General features: G+C 37.7%; 1 protein-coding gene across 3 annotated transcripts in view; it reads left to right on the top strand.

The window, feature by feature from the left end:
* The window catches only part of TNIP3 (TNFAIP3 interacting protein 3), a 109,901-nt gene extending 95,409 nt beyond the window's left edge, over window positions 1-14,492 (top strand). For 2 of the 3 annotated variants that reach the window (XM_037727506.1, XM_037727507.1), the window contains exons 11-13: window positions 1,570-1,620; window positions 2,464-2,562; window positions 13,278-13,681. In XM_037727506.1, coding sequence (XP_037583434.1) covers window positions 1,570-1,620; window positions 2,464-2,562; window positions 13,278-13,322 — 195 coding nt within the window. In that variant the 3' untranslated portion in view covers window positions 13,323-13,681. Of the gene's footprint in view, window positions 1-1,569; window positions 1,621-2,463; window positions 2,563-5,684; window positions 5,746-13,277 lie in introns of all 3 variants that reach the window. The other variant, XM_017497579.2, reaches the window with a different exon arrangement.
* The last annotated feature ends 10,359 nt before the right edge of the window (window positions 14,493-24,851 follow it).

Genomic DNA, 24,851 nt, shown 5'->3' with positions numbered 1-24,851 from the left:
TAAATTATTTTAGTCTGTTAGAAGAGGGGGCATGTTTAATAGTTTCATTTAGTTGTATAATTAGCATGCTACTTTCAGTTCTTTGTAATCTAATTTTGATGCTTTCTTTTTGCAAGGCATTCTGCTATATGCTGTGAGAAAATGAAAACTGTTCTTGCTATTAAAGAACTCACAATATAGTAAAAGACACATGTACTGTCTATCCTCATCACTTGCAAATTCTGCATATGTGAATTTCCCTACTCACTAAAATTCATTTGTCAACCCCAAATCAATACTTGTGGTGCTCTGTGGTACATCCTTATATATGAGCAGAGCAGCGAAGCTGTTACCTCATATACACACATTCATCGTGTCCTTTTTGTGGTCTATTTTGTGCCATGTTTGCTGCATTTTTGTGCTTTTCTTTAGTGATTTCGTGGTTTAGAATGGCCCTCACGTATATGACGACATGTTCTCTAGTATTCCTAAGCACGAGAAGGCTGTGATGTGCTTTACAGAGAAAATATGTGTTAGAGAAGCTTCATTAAGGCGTGTTATAGTACTCTTGACCATGAGTTCAGTGTTAATAAATCAACAATACATATTAAATAAGTTGTCTTTAATTGGAAACACACGTGAAACAAGGTATGTATTTCTCCATTGACACAAATGTTGTGACAAGAGGCCAGCAGTCGCTTAACCCTACATTTCTTCTAGTAGCAGTGGTTCAATATTCACTAATTCAGTGTCTGTGGCAACTTTATGGAATATGACTACCACAAGTAGCAAGAATTGCCTGTAAATAGTGCACGTTGGTCTAAAAACTCACACAGTAAATGTACAACACTATATGAGAGGACAGAATAATTCTGATGAGTGGGACTTGGAAAAGTATCATTCAGGAGGGAATATTTGACCATGCCTTATGGGAATGTGGGCCATGGGGTATGGGAATGGGAATGACAATGATGTGACTAAATAGTTAAAGAAAACCCAGCTTTCTCTAAGTGTGTCTTATGTTAAGGAAACCCAGGGTACATATGAGGCTGGGGCTTAAGTAGTGAGAATCCATAGAATAGAGCAGTGTGACTTTGAGCAAGTTACTCACCATCTTATGTCTTAGTGTTCTCACCTATAAAATTGAGATAATATTAAGTATCACAGAGAGGGATTGGGAGGATTCAGTGAGTTATTGTATGCAAAGGATTTAGATCAGTTCCTGACATGGATTAAGTGCATATATGTTCTAAAATTTATTGTGGCAGCCTTTGAATGTCAGGTTGACAATTCCAGTGTCATTCAGTAAGCAATGAAAATTGTTTCTGTATCTATATCTAAATAGATCTACCTAAAACAGAATTGTAATGGCCTCAAAACACTGGAATAACAATTTAAAACTATCAAATTTTCCAAACTTCCATTCAGAATTTTAAGATAGAATCAATGCATATCTGGAAAAACTAAGCTGTGATTGTTTTTGTTGCTATTGCTGCTGTCAATGCCTCACACTTGAATAGGGCAAGAGCGGCTTTGGAAATAATGAATTGAACTTGTCTTGATTAACAAATGCCTTCGTTTTGTCTTTAGATAAAAGCTTGTCAGATGGAGAAAGAAAAACTAGAAAAGCGATTAAGACAGGTATGTTGAGCCAGTTTTCACCCATGCATTCATTCCCATGTACAGCATTTCTCTTTGTCCCAATTCAAGACATATTCAAGCTCTGCTACAGGTGGCCTGCAACAACCCATGCTTTTCATTACTGGCTAAACCATCAATGGATAGACATGCTTAGGCACCACCAAGGCCTTTGAACCCTAACACTCATAAAAACCCTATGCTTTATAGAACATGTTACCAGTAGCACAAAACTTTGTGCTCCTTAGACCCACCTGGGAAATATATTTTGTTGTTATTTCATGCAATGGCTCACATAATTAACAGCAGAAAACTAAATCAAATACTGCCTCTTTTGAAAAAATAACACGTCTCCTAGAGCACTGAAGCATTCTATCCCATGGGTTCTCTAGTAGCCTTAAAGAATGAATATTATTTGTCTTAATTCCCAATTTTCTTTCTGGGCTTTAGTTTTCTCTGGCTTCAATTTAAGAAAATCTATTTTATGACTCAATGGATAGACTATCTTCATTGAGGACCCTCAGTAAAGATAACCTAAAAACATAAAGTTAACTCTATATACTTTTCAAGTGTGTCCAATTTCTTCAAAATGGAGAAATGATTATAATTTCACCTTGGATAAAACTTGACCTTGGTGAGCCTCATCTGTACCAGCCCTGAGTCTACACAGTGCTTGGGCACCACCAAGGCCTTTCAACCTGTTTACATGTTTACTCCTTTTAGTTATAATTATGCCAGATTAGGGTGACCCTTAAGATTGAAACCAAGCTTTTTGTATAAAGCAATGTCAGTGCAACTCCCCAGTCTTCCCGACTGGCAGTTAACTGACAGCTTTGTTCTCCTCAGATGTATTTCTCAACCTGTAACTGTGGCTTGGTTTTCCACCTGCAAGATCCATGGGTACCAACCAGCGCTGGGGCTGTGCAGAAGCAACAGGAGCACCCAGTAAGTAAAAGTGCATTTGGAATAAGTGCTTAGTGTATTGTTTTGGTAGAAACTATGTGCATCTCTGGAATTTAAGCACATTATTTTATCTACAGCAAGAGCCTGTTTTCTCTTGGCCTCTAACTTGCAAAGTTGGAGTGGTCAACGTACACTAGAATTATCTTTGGGACACTGAATCCACAGGACACATATATATGAATAAATTAACTGAAAGGTATCAAATTGGGCTATAATTCCTTGAACAACATATAACATTTTAGATGGGTCATTTTCAATTGGCATACCTCATTCTACCCCAAGGACATTTTATGTATAGAGGAAAGTGGATATGGCAAATCAAAAAAGAATAAGATGCTTTTTTTCAGATGTAAATTTATACTGAACTACCATGGATATTGCTACATATGTGCAAAATAGTTTTTGGCATTTTCTAATTGAAAGCATTTTCTTAAAGGATCCAAGAAAAAGTGACCCACTTAAGTTGTTCTTCATGGCTGTGTCTTCCCAGACAAAATGAAATGCACAGCTGAGCAATTATTTGTGAGGGGAATTGATTTGGACAGTCAACCTGAATAAGTCAGACCCAAAGCAGCCTTCCTTTTCTTCTCAATAGTGTATTCCACCCACCCTCCTCTACCCCCTATTTTGCCAACATAGATAGAACTTTTTTGTATGAAAAAAAAACATGCATTTTTCTGCATTTTTGATTTATCCAGACAAATCCCCCCACCCTTTAGGTTTGATTAATTGTGTTTCTCATGGTGCAAAGAATCTAAGATCTTTAACTGGGATTTTCCTAGCAGAATGCTTACAGAGAGCACAATTCTCTTGACTTCCTGAAAGCTTTCATACTTTTGTTTGAGTGTGACTCAAAGCCCTTTTCCCAAGGGAGGAGATAATGACTCTTTGGGTGGCAGAAGGATGCGAGGATTTAATGAGCATCTCTTATTTGACCCTGGTATGACACAGCACACTGCTGAGAATTGGGGTCTTTTTGTGTTGTTGCTGGTTGCTAGTTTTGTCTGCTCTCCCTCTCCTATTTTTTTTTTTATTTACCTGTTTGCTTACTTTTAAGTTTTTATCAATAACATTAAAAATTTTTTTTTTCAAGAATGTGGAAGTCAACTCAGATTGTGAGAAACATAAAGAGAAATTTACTGGAGGAGTGAATTATCATATAGGAGTTGGCTTCTACAAGTTGGGGGGTTGGAGATATATTCTTATGAGAGGTTAACTGCAAAACCAACCAGTCATTCAAATTTACCTAGGAGTACAAATGATTGTTTCAGTCAAATCTTTATTAATGGAAAGAAAGAAGGAATTCACCTACTACAGTTCCTTAAACATTCCCTGTCAATTAAAAAAGGTAAGACAGTCCAGATCACATAACATTGTTACCAAGTAAAGGCCTATATTTGAAAAAGGACTCTAAGCCATGTAGAATGGCCTACATTTTCCAGCAGAATTCAGGTGAAAAAAATCTCAGTATAACAGTAGAATTTACAACCAAATCCTCAAAGTTACTTTAAAAGTAATATTTCACTGGGTGCAATGGCTCATGCCTGTAATACTAGCACTTTGGGAGGCCAAGGCAGGTGAATCACAAAGTCAGGAATTCGAGACTAGCCTGACAAACATGGTGAAACCCCATCTCTACTAAAAATACAAAAATTAGCTAGGAGTGATAGTGCGCGCCTATAATCCTAGCTACCCAGGAGGCTGAGGTAGGAGAATAGCTTGAACCTGGGAGGCGGAGGTTGCAATGAGCCGAGATCACACCACTGCACTGCAGCCTGGGCAACAGAGCAAGGCTACGTCTCAAATAAAATAAAATAAAAATAATATTTCATGTTTCTTGCCTATATTGAAGGCTGAATTAAGTCACAGGCAATAGTGTTAGTAACATTACAGGATATTTACCTTCTTTTGGCAACCATCCTGGAATATAAAACTGAGGCTCATGTCACTTATCCTACGTGTTATTTGAGACATATAAAAATAAACCGAAGATAAAAAAACAGAGGTGATCTCATTTCCTCTTCTAGTTTTTTCATGGGCCAGAGGAGCCAAAAGCCTAGGTGTGTAGACTGGGGGTACACTGGGGTCAAACTGTACTAAAACCAGTATTTCTCAGGGTCTTGTTGATTAAGTGAACTTTCTGGGCTACTTCTAGTGACTTGTAAATGGTCCCTGTCGGCTCATGTTAGAAAAATTTTCCTCAATTTATTTTTAGGAGATAACTGAATTATAGAACAAAAAAAATCTATATTCTCTGTGTCTTGTGGAGAAGTAGGAGGCAGGGGTGAGCATTCAGAGCAGAAAGACAGACGTGCTTTATTGGCAGGTAAAGCTGAGATTGCTGTATTCCTGAGGGTTGAGTACAGAGGTGCTGGCCTTGGAGCGATCTTGAAAATTTAGGCATATGGGTTTATTATTTATTCAATGCCATTTGTTCGACATTCAATATCTAGTTGTTCTTAACTGGTGTAAACCTAGGAGAAAATTCCAAGGGAAAAATCTAATCTCTGTAGACTAAACTATGTGAGCTATTTAGAGCACAGGTTCTGCTGAATTGGTTCTTCGGAATAGCAAAAAGGGAAAGTTTTGCCCTTCTTCAGCATCCTGAACTTCTATCAATGCCACATCCCCATTTAAGAGCTTAGATTTCTTCCTTAAACCATTAGAAAACTTGTATTAAACTTTTTTTTTTTTTTTCCTGGGCTTCTCATTGCTTCTAGTGTGAGGGTCTCAAAAAGAGTATTTGTTGATGGTAAGTTGCTTTGTTTTATTGATGGGCTGTAGTAAGTTTTACAAGTGTTTATACTTCTGCAGATATTCAAAACACATCTGTTTTAAAAAAGAAAGAAAGAAAGAAAACATGTCACAACCTCAAAGTAGAAATTCTGGCCAAACACAGAGTGGATTTAAGAGGGGGTAGAGAGAGATGATGGCAGTGAGTGGGGGGTGAGCAGGATGAATGAGGTTTGCAATAGGCTTGGATAGAAATTACTTTTGTGTTGCTTGCTTAATAAAAACCACATAGCCTATTTGTATTTTTGACGTGCCACTATGTTTGGTTTGAAGTCTATATTGCTATAATAATGTTTTATTGTTCCACACAGCCAGACTATCAGTGGTATGCTCTTGACCAGCTTCCGCCAGATGTTCAACACAAGGCAAATGGTAAGACCACAGCTGTATTGAGCATTCTTTCATGTTTACATCTTAATGGGACCTTTCTGGGATGTTTACTCAATATACATTCATTCGTACTTGGGAGGACTTACTATAAAGTTGTATTACATACATAATTTTAATTTGATGCACCTGGGGTGCATTGAACTCCTTAAGACAAAGAAAATGTGCAAATGCAGAAATACATGAACCTCAATTCTGGCTTCTGTTCCTTTTACAGTCTCAGAGTCAGAATTCCATCCGGGATTAGAAACGAAAACCGTAAGCAGAGCTGTATTATAACAACAACAAAGCTCTGCAATTGTACTACAAAGCACAGACGCACACCCACTATTCCAGGTTGAGTTTGCTAGACAGATGTTTTAAATGTCACTGGCAGACAGACAGAGGAAACCAAAGGCTCAGAACTGTGTTCCCTTATGACTAAATGTCAGACTACAAGGCAGAGCTCTTAGTTTAGGCCAGGGTTGCCCACACGCCCACCTCAAAGTATGCTGGGAAAAACTAAAGTCACTTATGAAGTCCTCACAACTAAGAGTATTTTTTTAAATCTTATTTTTCATTGGTTTAACGTTTTTTCTTTCTAGAGTCTGCTTCTATGGTCTCAGGAGGCCACTCAGAAGCGGGTTGTATAAACTGAGCTATAATAAAAATCCCACTCCTCGTCTCATCACATGTACATAATCAAAAGTTAGACATGTCTGCTACATGTTTAAAGTCTCATATAACACACACCTGGGACGCCAACTGGTTAATGTTCAGAGATTTGAATCTTTTTAAAAATTCTGAAGATGAGCTATAGTCTAATTTCAGGCCATTCTTGAAATTTGATCTCGTTTGAAGTCAGAGCTGAGATCATAGAAATCTAGTGTTTAATACAAGGAGTCTGTTATGGAGTGTAAACAGGGAGGCAGGGATATCACATGTAGTTTTGCAGGTTGTGAACTTTACAAGTTAATGGGCTCATTATGTGAATGGAGCCTGTTGACATTCTACAACACAATCTGGACAGTTGTACACAGCAGCACTAGGAGGGCCCAAGGCCATAGATTATAGCAGCATCATAGAAAATAATTATGAAATGTGAGAATGCCATAATAAAATGTCCAGGTATTTATCAAAACACTATAGGACTATTTTTTCTTTGCTGTCTTCTACAAATAAAATCAGTGGTTTTAATGAGGTTCTTGAGTTCCAACCATGATGGATTTATTTTATTAGAAAGGCATGCCGTTAACCAGAATGAGTGTTGCATAATATCTGCAATTTTAAAAACTATTATTGTATAATAGCAGAATTACTACCCAATTATAATTTTCCATTTTATATTGCTTTGAAATGACTATTAAAGATATTTTCTTTCTCAATTGGAGTTTAATCACTAGGAAATACAATTACTTAGTACAGAATTTAATAATACCATAAAGTCCTTTGTATATATTGGATTCTTCCTGGACCAATATTACAGAAGCTAATGATTACATAAAATAGAAATAAATCGTGATGGCATTTAGAAACTAAATAGAATGTGCAATAATGAAATTTTGTAGTCAATATATGAGTCTTACTCATTTTTGTCTACCTAGGAAAAATGTAGTAAGCTTTGTGATGTATAAACATACCATGTAATTGTGTCTACAGATGTAAAACTGCAACAAAAGAATCTCTATGATGTAGCAACCTAAGTTTTGTTTTGTTTTCTGAGATAGTCTTACTCTGTCACTCAGGCTGGAGTAGTGCAGTGATGTGGTTAAAGCTTACTTTAGCCTTGAACTCCTAGGCTCAAGAAATCATCACACCTCAGCCCCATGAGTAGCTAGGGCTACAGGCATGAACCACCATGCCCAGCTAATTTTTATTTTTATTTTTGTATTTTTATTCAGATGGAGTCTTGCTCCATCCCCAGCCTGTTGCTCAGGCTGGTCTCAAACTCCTGGCTTCAAGTGATCCTCCCGCCTTGGGCTCCCAAAGTGCTGAAATTTCAGTTGTGAGCCACCACACCCAGCCTGTTTTCAAAGCGTTGTTTATTTTAATCTTCACAGTGCTATAGCATGGGTTTTGTTTTGCACTATATTACACACTAGGAAACTGAGGCTTGAAGAATTTAAGTAACATGCCTAAATCACACAGTTAATAAAATTTAGCATGGGATTAGATGATTAAGCATCTAGGATTCTAAAACCTGTGTCTTCAATTACGTAGTACAGTGCCCCTCTTACTGTACCCCTCTCATTTTATTAAAATTTTCTAAAATTATAGATATAAAAATGAGAATGGAGCTCGAACACAGATAATAATATGACTAGCATTTAACCCTCAATAATCTCATCTTCATATGAACTCACAGCATGCTACTCATTTGACATTTAGAATATCACAAGTACCAGGCACAGTACTATATAAGATTAAATGTATAATAAATATGTTATGAACTAATCTGTGCATGGACAGCCCTAGTGGAACCTTACCAGGGGTATGCTGTCATTTGAAACCTATTTTTCTCCATAGCAACACAGCTCTGTGCTAATTATGGCTGGCCTGTAGCAGGGAAGAGGGCTGATCATGGTTAGAGCACCACCAAAAAATTCCTTATTCAAAAATCTACCTGTTTGGGCTTCCTATGGCTCCTTTACTAGCTTCCACAGATGATGTATTTCATAGCTCAAGCCACGTCATAAGAGTTGGCAAGAACTCTGAAATCACTTTTGTCACAAATGATGTATATGTCATTATTTAATTTAACTAGTGGTTTTTGCTGCTTTGGGATTTGTTTAATTAAAAACGTCCTTTTAATCTGTTGGTGAAACTGAATTGCTCAGAATTCTCATAAAATAATTTTGTGGTATTGATGATTAAGAAATCATTGGTTTAAGGCCAGGCATGGTGGCGCATGCCTATAATCCCAAATTTTTGGGAGGCCAAGGCAGGCAGATTTCTTGAGCCCAGGAATTCAAGACTGGCCTGGGCAACATGGTAAAACCGTCTCTACAAAAAATACAAAAATTAGCCAGGCATAGTGGCATCTGCCTATAGTCTCAGTTACTTGGGAGGCTGAGGTAGGAGGATGGCATGAGCCCAGGAGGCTGAGGTTGTAATAAGCCAAAATCACTCTACTGTGCTCAAACCTGGGTGACAGAGCAAGGCTCTATCTCAAAAAAAAAAAAAAAAAAAGAAAGAAAGAAAGAAGTAACTTCATACATTTTAAAAGATATGGCAGACAATGAGTGATTAAATTTAAATGATACTACCAAATCCTCCTCTAACATTTCTGGGGCCTGGATCAAGAATAAGTGGAGAGCTACATTTTATATGTGTAAATCTTATGAATCAACTGTTGGAGTACAACCGATCCTCCTGCCTTGATAAACATGCATGGAAAACCAAAATACAATTTACAATGCTCAGATTCAAAACCAGTCTGTGACAGGACATGGTGGCACAGAGAGACCTAAGCCCTGGCCTGCCTGGGACCCTCCACTTTCTCTCCCCACCTTCCCACCATAAGGACTCTTGAGTGCAGACTTGAAGACCACCCAGCTGGCACATCCCAACCTTGTCCATCCACCCCTCACCACTCTACAAACAGCACTCTTTTGCCAGCCTTCAAGCTGGAAAGAGGACCACGTGAGTCTTGGAAGCAGGCCCAGAATCACTTGGGCAGCGACTTTGGGGGTGTGCGTTTGGGTGCCAGGACCTCGTTGTGGAGGAAGGGTTGCTCACACTGTGAGGAAGGGTATGGCTGGACGAGGGCCAGAGCAGAGTCCTCTATAATGTAGGGGTCCCAATGAAGGGTTTCCTGACTAGGGACTGAGGGTGGTAGGTGATGAGTTCCATGTCACTCATTTCCAGCTTTGCTCTCAAGTTACTCTCTGTCGTTATTTTAGAATGCTTTGAAGACACATTGAAAATCAACCTTTCTTTCCAAAACTAAAGATTTTAATTGAAGGGTTTTGAATGATTTCAAGACATGTGAGACTCGCTTTCTCTCTGCATAGCATTAAATAATGGTGTTTAAAATACACTGAAGTCCACAGATATTAATGTGTTACAATTTTTGTTTAAAAATGTGGTTTTACAGAGAACATTTTCATCTTGTTTCATCTGTTATCAGAATGAGTTGCAAAAAGACTTCCATGCTTCTAGAACAATTATGGCATAACAGAGTTAGTGTAACCTTGAAAAACATGTTGTTTGCTTCTTCCTTTCCAAAATGTCAAAAAGCTATGGTTTCTGATCGCCTTGCATGCTAGTCACTTCTGTACATTCCAAATTTTTCACAGGGTGCAGAGTTGGGCTTTGTCTTATGAGCCAGAGCTGGATTCTTAATGTATCTAGAGAGGCATGAAATGTAGGCATGTGAAATTGTGCTGTGAAGTTATTTCTTTACAATATAGAAGATCAAAGCCTAAATACTACAATTAGCTTTTACTAATGTCTAATAACAACCAATTAAATGAATACTGACAGAATGTGTCTCCTAGGATTGCCATAACAAAATACCACAAACTGGGTGGCTTAAAACAGAAAAACCTTTTTTTTTTTTTTTTTTCCACAGGTCTGGAGGTTAGATATCCAAGAATCAAGGTGTTGGCAGGTCAAGCTCCCTCCAAATCCTCTAGGGGAGGAGACTTCCTTGCCTCTTTTAGCTTCTGGTAGCTCCAGGTATTCCTTGACTAGTGGCAGCATCACTGTCATCTCTGCCTCAGTCTTCACATGCCCATCTTCCTTCTGGTCCAAATTTTCCTTTTCTTTCACGTACATCAGTCATAGTTGATTAAAGCCCATTTTAATCCAGTATGACCCCTTCTTAACCTGATTACAGGTTTAAGATGTAATCAGACTTCCAAAAAAAGCTTACATTCACAAGTTCCAGAATTTAGGGCAGAAATACATCTTTTGAGGGGGAGACAATTCAACTCAACACCAGCCATATGCCAGAAATTATTTTAGGTGCTTTATATCTATTACCTTATCACAACTTTATGGCACTGTTATGAAACAGTACTAATGTCCTTGTTTCATAAGTGTGAAAACTGAGGCACAGAGAAATAATGTAACTCATCCAAGTCCAGACAACTAGTTATTGACAAGGACATAGGCAAGCTCAGACGGTCTGACTCCAAAGTCCAAATTGTAATCACTAAGAAATATGAACTATTCTCAGCTATATATTAAGTAAAATATAATTGTATTATAGCTTGCAGGTACTTTATTAAAACTCATTCTGATGGTGCTGTCCTAAAAGCCAATACTGTATCTTTATTTCTCAGTTTATGTCTTTTTATAACTGCCTTTATATCTTGGCATTACAGATAATTTTTATGTTAGCAAAATGGCTGGATTAGTTGAATTTTTTTCAAAATTCAACTTTATTTTTTCCTGTCACTATGAAAAAACAAAGAAACCCCTGTAAATAGTAAATGATACTTAAGAGATGTAATAAACAGAAGAAATTTAGAGACAGTGCTTAGTATAATTTTCAATACAGATGGATAAAGTATTAAGAATGTTTTTCTTTCATAAAATTCATTTCTTTCTTAACTATTTTCTGAGTGGTCAATACAGATGATTAATCGACATTTAGCGATTGATAATTTTATGCCTGTTTCCAATTATTTTTAATTGCAACAGAAATATTTTGTTATCCATATTAAAATACTATTAATATATAATGGTCAGCTTGTAAGGGAATATTAAATAAAATATAAAAGTCTGTATATAAATGAAAATACTGGTAGTAAATATGTTTCCATTCAAACTTGGATTTTATAAGCAAATACTAAACAGATGATTGATAGATAGACAGGTAGATAGATAGATAGATTGACAGATCCTAGACCAAAAACATTCACATAATAAGTCTAGAATAACCACAATTCCACCAGGTAAATAAAATCACAGTCTTAAATGGAAGATAAAAATCTATTAGAAGGGAAAAAATACATATGTATATTGCATCCCAACTGGAAAGAACATTTTCTTCCTGAGTTTTCTTACTGGCCATGCCTAACTGTGCACATCCTTAGAGGTGACTGGGCAAGTAGAGAGCAGAGCCAGCTCATCCTTTAGCCCATTACAACCACTTAGCCCTTTTAGCCCTTAAGACCACCTGAGCTTCAGATTCAGCTAATCCTTGACGTGGAATAAAGACTGGGCCTCTACCACCAACGTCTCTGGGCTGTATTCAGATCACTTCAGCATCATGCTGTTTAACCTGAACTCTTGTGAACACAAAGGCACAGAAAGTAACATTAATAAATAATCAAGTACACAGTTTGTGAGTGGAGTTCTTCACCAGCCAATAAGGCAAAGCCAACTCTAGGACTGTAGGGACCCATGATTCCCTTGTGGAATTTCTCTTCTTCCCTTGTCATTGTAGCTGCGGAGCCAAGTCTTAGGACAGAAGTTTCCTCCCACCTCCACTGTACATATAGGGGAATTCTGCCTTCCCTTCAAGAAACTAAAGACCTATCTTTGTTTTTGTTCAGATTTCCATTCTGCTGTGGATTATCCAATGGGCCACAGCCTCTCTCTATCTAAAGTACGAGGCTATTGATCCTTAATTCTATACCTGTTTCACAAGAGCACTGTATAAATTGCAAAGGAGTTAATTTTAAAATCCTTAAGATACCTAGGGAGAGGTATCATTAATGGATTAAATGTTAACTTCAGATTGTTTAGATCAATGAATTTATGCTTCAGGGTTCCAATGTATGATCTCAACATATTAGATACCTTTTTAACATAATGACCACAGTCTTCAGCAGCATAATTTTTCAGCCTGGAAAAGTAACTTATTATTTTCCTATTTGCTTTTTTGTTACCATAATGTAAGTTTAGCATGTCTTTGGTATGCCAAATGCAGGGCAACAAGTATAAAACATTCAGTACATTTTTAAGTTATCACGAATAAGGATAACACTTTGTTTCTTGGCATTTCTATGAATAATTTTTCCTGTTGCCATGAGTAAACTTCTTTGACTTTGTCTTTCATATAGTATTCAGTTGTGGCATTCTATCCTGATATCTGGATTAAAATATTCCAGATTTTTCATATTGGTTTTCATTATACACCAACAAATCTTTCTATATATTTTCTATAGCTTTGGCAATAATGTACCCAGTACCATATCTTAAAAGATCACATATGGCAAGTTATCTTTCTCTGGGGTAAGTACTGAACCTAATCTAGGTCATATATATGACTTACTTTCATATGCTCAAGGCACCAAAATGCCAGCAAGAATGAGAATTAGTATAGAACATTCCTCTTCAGGCATAATTAGAATGAGGCCACAACAGATTTCACAAAATGATAAGCATATGTCAATGCTTAAAATAATAACCCTCCATTTCCCACTCCTTGATTTCTCAGTGTAAACTTGTGGGAGCTCATGAATATAACATAACTCTTTTTTTTTTTTTGGCCATCCTGGAATGTTATGTTAGCCTTAAGCCAGAAGAAGAGAAATGAAATGTTAATTTTTAACCTAAAACATTTTCCTACTGTTTTTTTACAGATTCCTCCTCAGAAAAGAAAGTCAATCAGTAGAAGCACACACTAACAGAGAGGGACAACAGGCAAGAGGGGAGCCGTGGCTGAGGACCCTCTTTGTTTGTGCTGTGGCTTGTTTCTGCCCCAAGGGCACATCATCTATCGCGTTATTTGTGCCTAGTCATGTTTCCCTTTGGCATGCATAAAGGAAAAGGCTTCTGACAGCTGAGATCCTGATCAAGTCTGAGGAGCCAGTTATTATACAACCAAATACAACTTCTAGTTTCCTTGAAATGAGACTTGGCAGATGGATGATGCATGACTCTCTGAAACTCTCTTCAGCATATTGCTCTTGGATCCAAAAGATGATTTTGTGATTTAAGCAACTCAGTGTTTGGTGCAGGGATATTGTATGTTGATTTAAAGTGCGTGTGTGTGTGTGTGTGTGTGTGTGTGTGTGTTTCCTGGGGTAAAAATTTCTGCAGTTGTAAATTTTTAACATTGCTCCCATTCTTTTTCTACAGCGGCTTAGTTCTTTAGCCATTTGACTAGATATTGTTGACTTCAGTGAACCTAAACATAGAATTGAAAAAGTATATATACCTCTTTAAGTTAAATAAGTGGTTCAATCTGAATAAAACGGTACATTTGAAGCTATTCCTTAAACAGATCATTTCTTTAAGATGATGAGAAATTGTGAGCCTGCTTCACAGGAATTGATTATGAAAGATAAAGTCTTGGGCTGGGTGTGGTGGCTCATGCCTATAATCCCAGCACTTTGGGAGGCTAAGGTGGACAGATTGCTTGAGGCCAGAGTTCTAGACCAGCATGGTTAGCATGGTGAAACCCCATCTCTACTATAAAACTAGCCAGGATCATGGCACATGCCTATAATCTCAGCTACTTGGGAGGCTTGAGGTGGGAGGATCACTTGAACCCTGGAAGGTGGAGGTTGCAGTGAGATCGTCAATGCACTCCAGCCTGGGAAATGAAGTGAGAAAGACTTGGTCCCCCCCAACCCTCTACTCCACAGTATCCCCCACCCCTAAAAATGGAAGACAAAGTCCTGATGGGATTGTGATAACTATATGGTTATGCTGTGACTATGTATTTACAGAAGTATTTCAGACATAGGGATTTACACTTAAATCTGTTTTTCCTTCCTATCGATTTGAGTAATTATTAATGAAAAACATAATTCTGACTTCTCAAGCCAATTAAAATGAAAATCGAATGTATTAAAATTTTATTGCAATTAAATCTTATAGTGATGTGACAGATCTCTAAAGATTAAGCAGATTTAGAAGTATTAAGTTTATCCATTCAATAAGAATTGTGCTAAGAATTCTGCCAGGACTAACTTGAGATCCTCTCTCTATATATATATATGTATAATCTCAGAAATGTGAGGTCCATGGATGTCTATGCTTCTAGAAGTAAACCTAAAGCAACTGCAAAGTTGAAAATGCAGTTGAAGAAAACAATCCAAACATACTGCTGAAATGATCCAGTTTCAACTTCCAAAAATTATGCTACTTTATTCCAGCTCAAACTATTATTATTCCAGTTTCTGGATACACTTGAAGCTCCATATAGTGGGAAGATGAAAGAACCTTAGGAAAATAAATATTTTCAGGTTCAGCCCTTTGCTACCCTAGAACATAATTCTTGAGAAAGAATTATCCTTCTCTTACATTAATTTTCTGAAGCTTGCTTTTGCTACTATTTATCAAAGAGACAAATCATTCCTGGGTATTACTTCAGTATAAGTGAATTAGGAAAACATCAGTTAGCAAGTCAGCTGTTAACTGAAGTAATACCTATGAATGGAAACATTTTGGCATATTTCTAAATTTCCATTTCTTCAGATTAGTGAAAAAGTCATTGTAATGTCAGTTTCTTGTGGTGGATTAAATTTGCCAACTGAGGTATGCCAACTGGAATGAAAACTGAAGGAACATCCAAGAAAGTACTCCTTGAGAGGCCAGGCCCAGGCCTATTCAGCAGCAGGAAATCGTGATTTAACTCTTCAGTCCAAAGTCATCCTCTTACTAATTAGCAAGTTGCCAAACCTTGGCAAGATTGTGGAAATGCTAATGTAATGGGAGAAAATCCAATTTAAGTGAGACCTAATTTAATTTGAACTCCAGCAGGGGACTACAAATGTGGAAAGAGGACCCCTTGCTCAGGGCAACTGCCATTCCCAGAAGACATTTCACAGAATTTCACAACCCTGGCCTAAGAGTGAGCCAGCCTCCCCGTGTCCCTCCACCCATACCATTTGTTTGGGGATTTTTCTGCCTCAACTCATTATAAGAGTTATACCCTCAGCTGTGACTCTTACTTTGTTATTAATAATACACAACTTGTGGAAATTGTGTGAGGGATAGCTATGTCCCTCTGAAAGGAGAGGAAGTCACAGGATCCGTTCTTAGGAAATGTAAAACTAAATGAATTTTAGGTTGTTGGTAATCATGAGATTTTGGTCTTTGAGTCAAGGTCTCACATAAAGAGAAAGATGTGTTTACTTTGTCTTGGTTGTGATATGGTTAGGTGAAAACCTTCCTTCAGGGTCGGGTGAGGTCTGGGAGTTAAGCCAGCCTCTACTTCTCTTCACTATTTTTGGTTTTGTTTTGTTTTGGGCTCCACTTTTCTTACCAACAAAAATAATATTTTGGACTATATGGCTAGTATTATGGAGCATGAACTAACTTGTAGATGATCTCCCTTAGTTTATTTACTGAGCTTTCTCACCCAGCAGGAGAGGTATAAATACCGCCTTGTTACAGATGATTAATCAAGCACACACAGAGAGATTTAGTAATTTCCCTCAGTTCTTATGGCAAGTAAATGGTAGAGCCAAGATTCAAAACTGTCTTGAAACTGGGAGCGCCCAATTTTTGGCATGCTACAATTCTGCTTTCTAGATTACCTTGGCAAGTTCTACTTATTTTTTGTGATTCTTTTGTGTTTTCATCAAGTAGCGTTACAGGAACACGCTTCTTAAAAGAAAATATTTTTATTAAAAATACTATACATTGAATGGGATTTGTCAGTGGCCTCCTGAATTAAGAGAAGTATTATCTCATTTAGGCTACTACGTGGGAAAATGAAATTGTATACTTAAAGTGCACTAAAGAATGCAAGCATGGGCATAAATGATCAATATTAATGTATCAACACTTTTAATGTGGCTCGGTCACTAACAGAATCAAATCTAAAAGATATATGAATTACCAATTTGGTAAACAATTTAACAATTATTTAAATACCTACTTATTTCTAAAAATGTCTAGGCAGCCCACATCTCATACTGCTTCTGTCTCTATGCGCTGTTCTTGGTTGAATCCACTTTGAGAGGGGAGGACAGAGTTGTTTACCAAACATTATTCTCCTAACTTGAAAGTGCCCTTGCTCTTTTTAAAATTTCCACTACTTTTCTTCCCATCTCCTTGGGAAATCCTAACAAGGTTACATCCTGGAGAGATAAAATCCTTTGCGTTGCTATTTCGGCCACACTCTGATTCTTCTTCAATTTGCTGAAGTCCCAATGATACAGCTCAAAAGAAAAGAAAATATTTGCTATGGTCCCTACTTTTCAATAATTTTAGTAATAATTTCCTTAGTCTAATTTCTTTCCTACATATCTCCCTCTTTACTTTCATCAGTCTTTTGCTCCAAGGACAATTATGCTCACTATCTTTGCGATTCCATAGAAAAGGAAACTTCTGTCAGCACACACACACACACACACACACACACACACACACACTTCGCATACTCATACAAACCACAGACAAAAACCATACTCATCACACATGCTTACACACCCCAAATATACACACCAGGCACATACTCTGCCTCTGCCTCCCCAGTCTTGCAGACAACACTACAGGTTCCTGGGTTCTCCATTTGTGACTGGGTGAATTGATTCCAATGGAAAAAATTGCATAGCAAAGCTAACATTTTCTCATTTTGTCTCAAATCCTCGTGTGTATAATATATTGCCAAGAATACTGACTAACTCCATGCTAAGATTCCTCCAGAGAGTAATAATGTTGAGTTCTAGAACCAATTAACTTTGCCAGTAATTGTTAAGAAATGTGAGGGAACTTTTAATGTGGGGATGGGTGGTTGTGAATCTCACTGTTTTGTGTACTACACTCAGAAGTTAAAATATTTCTGCCTGCCCCCCTTCCACTTTATTCCATCCTGGTATCTGAAGGAAGGGTACAATGAATGAGGCTGCTGACATGTTTTGGTAAACCAAACCCAACTCTTGGGGCTTCCTAATGTACTTTTAACTTATTCCTTAGAATTAATTTTCTGGAAGACAACATCTTATTAACTGCTGCTCCTGAGTCTGCTCTTTGCTGCTACAAGTGAGTGTGCTTAGATGAAATTCAGACTCCATGTCCACATCGTAGGGAAACTTCTTGGCCTTAGGATAATGACCCACATCCATCCATCAAAGCCACACACGGAGCCGGCAAGAATGCAGCTACTCCACTCACAGCTGCCTCTGCAGGCAGGGGGTGGGTGAGGCTGAAGCAGAAGAAAAATAGAAAAATGAATCAAAAGAAGAAAACCTTAATACCTCCTGGCAAATCTGGTTCGTCGGGGCATTTAAAGGAAGACAACACTGAGTTGGCACATGCAGCATCTCACAGGAACAATCAAGCTTGAGAACAAGAATGGGGGAGTGAGAATCATTAGTGCAGCACCCTAATCCCGACGTGTTCATATTTGGAGAGGATGTAGGAGGCATCAGTGCTTGCTACACTGCTGGGCGTATCACCTCTTGCATGTTTGCCACCCTCATGGCTCCGCCCTGGCCCTGGTAAGGGAGACTGAGGGACGACGTGTGAGATCTCAGGGTCTGGCCTAGGCTGAGATACTTTGCATTTATCTCTAGGGGTTCCAATATTGGGTAAGATGTGGCAGGTAAAGGATGAAAATGGACTCTCTTCCTCCTTTGATGCTGTTTAAACCCATATAGTTTCTTTTCCTCTGTTCTTGGAAGGGAGGACCTAATGTCCTCTCACTTCCTGAACTCTCCTGAATTATTTAGACTGAAACCACATGTCTTTTCCTTTAACCTTTATTTCTTTGTTCATACTGTCCTCATATTCCTTTCAGGTAATTGAAGGTTCAAAAAGGCACGATGGATGTTAGAATGGATATAGACAGTATAATCTCAAAATTATCTCAGGAGATGTGGTAACTTATTTGAGATCTCCAGATTCCCATTTCTCAATCCAGACCTCTCGTGATTCCTAATAGAGAATTCAGTGTCCCAAACGGAATTTTCCTACTAAACCCACCACTCTGTTGTTTATTCATTCTTCTCGTATACAACATTGTCTATTATCTAGTCCCACAAACCAGAAACCTATGAAATAGCACTTTGTCCACCCTCTGCTAGGGGGTGCCCATTCTGGCTCTCACATCTCTTGAACCTCCCTGCTCCTCTCCAGAGCCCTCACACTGGGCATGGTCCATACCTGCATCACCTTCACCTGGCCCACAACTGTAGTCCATATGCCAGCTGGGTGCCCTGTCTTGCCCCTGTGTTACTCTATCCAGGAGAGGCTTATAGTAATCCAGAAGCACTGGGCCCTGAACTGCTGCATATGCTGAATGAATTCAGTTTTGCAGATGATCTCAGTGCTGCTCTGGCTCCACACTGAGCTACTCCAGCTATGGAACCCAAATTCTTTTCTCAAACATCCCTCATGCAAGGTATGTGTATGCAGTAGAGTACTTGGGAGTTCACTATTCTAGTATACACTGAAGAAAACAACCATGTATAACCAAGGCTTTCTGTAATTGCCTAGGCCTTTTAAAGGGATAGTGGGCAGATACGAGTCATGTTGGTGAAAAGTAAATCCTTTTACAGATGCCATACGCTCACAAAGAAGAGCAAAGGATAGGGAAATGGAAAGAACAAAATTCAAATCAATAATCAGGTAGATTATGTTCCACCCTTTGGCAGCCCAGTAACGCTGGCAGAAGCAGTCTCTGGTGTTCTCCAGCGTGTATAATGGGATGTCTAATGGGAGTCCCAGGAGCAGTTCTAAGAGCCACTACGAGGGGCTATGGAGAGTTAAGTGCTCAGGGCCCTGGTCCTCTACCTAACTCACAGAGAAGCTCCACTTACTTTTTCTTTCTTTCTTTCTTTTTTTTTTAAGACAAGGTCTTACTCTGCCGGCCAAGCTGGAACGAGTGCAGTGGTGCGATCTCAGGTCACTACAACTTCCAACTCCCAGGTTCAAGAGATGTGGTGCCTCAGCCTCCTGAGTAGCTGGGATTACAGGTGCCCACCACCATGCCCAGCTACTTTTTGTATTTTTTGTAGAGATGGGGTTTCCCCATGTTGGCCAGGCTGGTCTCGAACTTCTGACCTCAAGTGATCTGTCCACCTTAGCCTCCCAAAGTGCCGGGATCATAGACGTGAGCCACCGCACCTAGGCAGAAGCTCCACTTTTATCTGATTTGTAGACTAGAGCTCCATTTAAGAGTTTATCTGACAAAAAGGGGACCTGTTTTTAAAAATTCAAAAGGCCATAACCTTTAGAGACAAACTCCTTATTATGACTTCCAAGACATTTACAACCGGCAGCTCTCTCCAGAGCATTCTCTTCCAGCCACAGTCAGCAGCCCCCTTCCTTAGAGAAGTCTTCCCCAAGCCATTTATTCATTTTCCCTCCTATGTTAACAATTTCACCAACTTCACATGTTTAGTCATCATTATACCAATAACATTGTTTTATCAACTATTTTGTTTCCATGCCTGTTTCCCTTGCTTATCTGTTTGCTCCTAGAGAACAGGAACTTTATTTTTATATCTCCAAGGTGCAGCCCTGGAAGTAACTCTATGTGTTTAACAAAAACACTTAATTTCTGTGAACTTCAGAATTTCCTTGAGTAAGGCTCCCAGATGTTAGTTGGAGGCTTCCAGCCCCTCTGATGTGGACTGTCCTCTCTGTTTCGCCATCTCACCATTACCTCCAAAGCTCATATCAATCTGGATGTAAACTTGTATGTGAAAACCAGAACATTTCAGAGTTGCCACAAGTCATCTGCCCTCTGCAATGGTATTATTGTGGTTTGTACAATCTGTCCTGAAGACTTGTGGAGTTATGGGAAGGGCTTGTTCATAGAATTCCACTAAAAGCTCCTATCTAGTATTTGTGTATCCTGCCTTCTCCTCTACCACAACTTTACTGCGTTGTTTTTATTTTTATTTTCTTGCTTGCTTTTCTCCATTTAGTGTCTAGCCTCTGAACGTCTTCTCTAACTTTCTACTCTTTCCTTCTCCTCAGTAGTAATAAAAATGTCTCCTTTTGTGATAAATATAGCTGCTTAAAGGCCATCACTTCCATCACTTAGTTTTCGGCGTGTCCTTGAGGTCTTACCCTCTACCAAAATAATTACCAATGCAACCTATCACCAGAAAACAAACCAAAAATATTGCAGAGCTCTTTCTAAGATGAATTCTGATGAATTTAACTTTTTTCACGTGCTGAAGCTTAAAATGAAGACAATAGCTATGACTCTGTGGGACCATTTAAGGGTTCAATTATAAAATGCATATAAGCTTAACATGGTGGCTAGCACGTGGCAGGGGTTCAATAAGTCCTTTGGTTTCTGTGTCTATAAAGACAAAAATCAATGTTGAAAAGGTTGGCAATAAGATGTTGCCAAGAACTGTAAAAGGTCTGAGACTTTATTCTACTTACAAGATAACGGGTGAGCCCACCATGGTTTCATGGATGCTGGCAGAGGATAGGAGACTCCTGGATCAGAGACAGAGACTTTGTGACTCATAGCAATGGCAGTAGTCATGGTGTTATCATTTTCTTGGACCAGTTATCTGACCCCTAACTTCCACAGGGTGAGACAAGAAGGCCAAGTGATGCCTACACAAGCAGTAGGCTGCATCACAGAAAAGGAACCCTGAGCCTAGAGAACCCAAGTCTTTGCAATGGTTAGTAAGAGGACACTGTCTTCATTCTACTAGACATTTAACCTGTATGCTATTAATTCCAGAAGGAGACACTGTCTTCTAGTCTATTCACCACAAAATTATTTTTGCAAGTATAGTCTAGAATTGAGGCATCCAATTTCTCTGCTTGTAGGACATGCATAATAGGAACAATTCTCTCTCAACAGACAGTTATGAATAAAATCACAAATTTTTCAAATACTGTGATAAATTGTGCTATCTATGTAAGCCTGGGATGAAAACTTTGGTTACAGATATATTAATTTCTTCATTTACAAATGGGAATACCTCCTATTAATAATTCAATCTTAGACATAGTCTGAAACCCTTTGTCAATTACAAGTTTTAAACTTTAAGCATATTTGTGGTAGGATACACAAATACTAGATAGGAGCTTTTAGCGGAATTCTATGAATGCAAGCCCTTTCCATGACTCCACAAATCTTCAGGACAGGCCGTACAAATCTAAGTTATTAGGAATATCTTTTCTTATTTATCTTTGGTTTGTATTGTATGTGCATACTCCAAGAATGATAAAAAAATAAGTGAAGAGTTTTCTTTTTCTTTGAGGAAAACTATTCCAATTTAATACTCCATTAAAAGGCTCCAGAGAGGCAGGTTGCTTGCTTGGTCTTTTACTCACTCACCTCAATATCCTTTAGAAAAATTATATTCCTCCACTGGATCCAGTTTGATCCAAAGTACTCTCTACCCTCTCGTGGGCAAAGGATAGCCATGTGATCCAAACCAGGCCAACTGGACACTCCTTTGCTAGCACTGGGACTTCCATTTGGTAGAGGTAATGTACCTTACCAAGGTACTTTCCTTCGTAAGGTAATGGTTGTTACCTAGGCCCCTTAAAATGCACCTTGTCCTATAGCTTCCCTGTCATCTCTGAATCCGTCAGTATCTCTCCAATCAATTCTTCCAGTCAGACAGAGTTAGTTTCTCTAGTTTTAAGGAAAAGAATCTTAATTAATCACAAAAGTGGGAGTTAAAGTTCAGAGATTTTATTTCAAGGGTATTTTTGGGAGTATATATACATGTGTGTGCGTATGTGTGTGTACTTTTCCTTTTCGTTACAATATTTTTCAAAGTGGAAAGTGAAACTGGAGGTGGCCATATAAGAATATAATCAGATATGATATAATCAGATGAGTTAAGCAATTCAAATATTTTGCTTGGCAGTCTTATAGAATATTACCCTGAATCACAGTGCAGTAAATTTTAATATATTTTAAAGTGGAAAACACTATAATAAAGAATAAGACAATGTTTCATGTGAGTTTTCTCTTAAATCTAACAAAGCCCCTTAAGAAGATATTTTAATGAAGCAAACTTGGAAAAAGTTACAGTAAAGTAAGAGCCCCAAAGCCCGTGTCTAATTTCTTCATTTCTTTTTCTGAAGTGCTTACTTGCATATACTTTACATTTTAATCAGTTATTAATAAATAAACCATAGGAAATAGAATTCCTTTGTGTAAGAACTATACCAAATGAATTTTGCTTTAAAAACCAGTGGGATGATAGTAATTCTTTCCAGCAAAACTAAACTCCTTCATTAAAAAATTTCCAGTTATTCTGTCATAAAATGTTAATTTAAACACAGAGTAGCTCCTTAATGAGAGGTTAAAATTCCTGCTTCAAAGTTTTCTGTAAGTGAGTACCTTTGTGGGTAGTTGGTCAATTCTATACATGTCCTCTTATCTCGGTCACTTATCTATTTTGTATGTTACTGTTTGTCAATACAATTTATTAGAAGTTTCTTTCATTTTCAGAAAACTGTACTATATGTACAGTGATGGGTGACAAGAAAGAAATAGAGATACTTCCTACACTTTCTATTGTCAGAGGAAAATTACTAGCAGCCATGGGAGGAGGCAGTGAAGCAAGGGGAGACTGAAGCTCCTTTTAATTTTCAATATATTCCTCGGTCTTTCAGTGCCTCTAGTAGTATTGTCCTCATTATATAAAACACAGTAGATATGCTGTCAAAATTTGACAATTTAAATTAGAGAAGAGTATTATAATTACATTAAATTTATATAAATGGTTCCAAAATATCTTAATTTATGGTAAGCAAATAAAAGTACTTATTTCTTAGCAATATACTTGCGTTTAAAAAAATACATCAAAGGACTACCATATCTAGGGTTAGTTAGAATGTAGCAATCGTACATTCAAGGGGTCTGCCTCTCTGAGAGTTTATCTTCCAATATCAAAATTCTAAAGATTTACTAGTTTCATATTACACAGGCCATACACAATTCAAAGCTGAGGACCACTTGAGTCAGAAGTGCTTACTTTTGGCCATTACACAAAATCCTTTTTATAATTTTCATTTTGCAATTCTGAAATATTTTAAGTAAAACTCTTGATTTCAGTGTTTTTAAGATGATCTCCTTTAGAGAAACATTATATCACTTAATCACATATTTAAAAAAAATTATACCACTTAAGGAGAAACTAAATCACAAGTGTGGTTATAGAGTTAGCAATCTAGCAGAATGACAGCTTTTGATCTCATATTATAGTTTTTAGGCATCCTGATGAAGCCTAACTTACACGTTATGCAGAGAAATTTTGAAGGTCTGACAATATTTCAGAGTAAAGTAGCTTCAGGCATATTTCTGATACTAATGTCTACAAGGAACCTACAACTTTCAAGAGACAATCAGGTTGTCAATTAGTGTTGACAGAATATGCATCTCAGTTCCTAATTAGGTTATTTCAAAAATTGAAAGCACAAATATGTTAAATATATACTTGAAACTGTTGTTTAAGTGACAAGAAATTACTGATAGGAAGTATATACTCCAAGTGTTCTTTCCTCTATGGCTAATCTGTGAAAACTTTTATAGATCTCACAATTTTAAAATTAACATTCTATTTTCTCTAGTAAATTCTAATTTTGTATATTTATTAATTTCTAAGCATAGCATAAAATAGGTGAACAATTGAATTATTCTAACAGAAATTTGATGGTGAAAGAACTAAGCTTATGATAAAAACAAATTTCATCAGATAACTTTCTGAAAGTTCTTTTACACATATAAACATGACATCTAAATGCATTTCAGATTCTTTATAAAATATATTCAAATTCATTGCTAAGAATATGGCAGTTTCGAAAAGTTAGTAACAGACAGGTGTGGCATTTTCATGTTCTTGTACTGAATTGCTAGAATAAGACACAACTCAGAGTGTAATAAGCTTACAAATAAATTCTCTTTCTTCTCCTCTCATCTAAGCTGTCTTTTCACAATCTCCTGTTTTCACAAGTGTCTGGGAGTAGGAGGAAGAGGGAATAGACAGAAAGAGTGAAGGTAGGAGGTTGATTGGGTGAGGTGGAGGAAGGAGGATACCAAAGAAGAGTCATCACCTGTCACTCTGTGAGCAAAGCCAATTAGCTTCATTCATTAGGAACCCCAGGAACATTGCAGCCAAAAACCAGCCTTAGTGTCAATGTCTTTGAAGCATCGAAGCCATCTTTGCCAAATTAGCAGCCTCTCTAGCTAATATAGGTGATTTTTATTTATTTATTTTCCAATGTTTTGAATTTTCTAAAATAAGCTTTCAGAATCAAGAAAA

The sequence above is a fragment of the Cebus imitator genome, unplaced genomic scaffold, assembly GCF_001604975.1.
Source record: "Cebus imitator isolate Cc_AM_T3 unplaced genomic scaffold, Cebus_imitator-1.0 Scaffold233, whole genome shotgun sequence".
NCBI lineage: Eukaryota > Metazoa > Chordata > Mammalia > Primates > Cebidae > Cebus > Cebus imitator.
The sequence above is the reverse complement of the archived record's forward strand: the minus strand, read 5'-3'. Positions and strand labels throughout refer to the sequence as shown.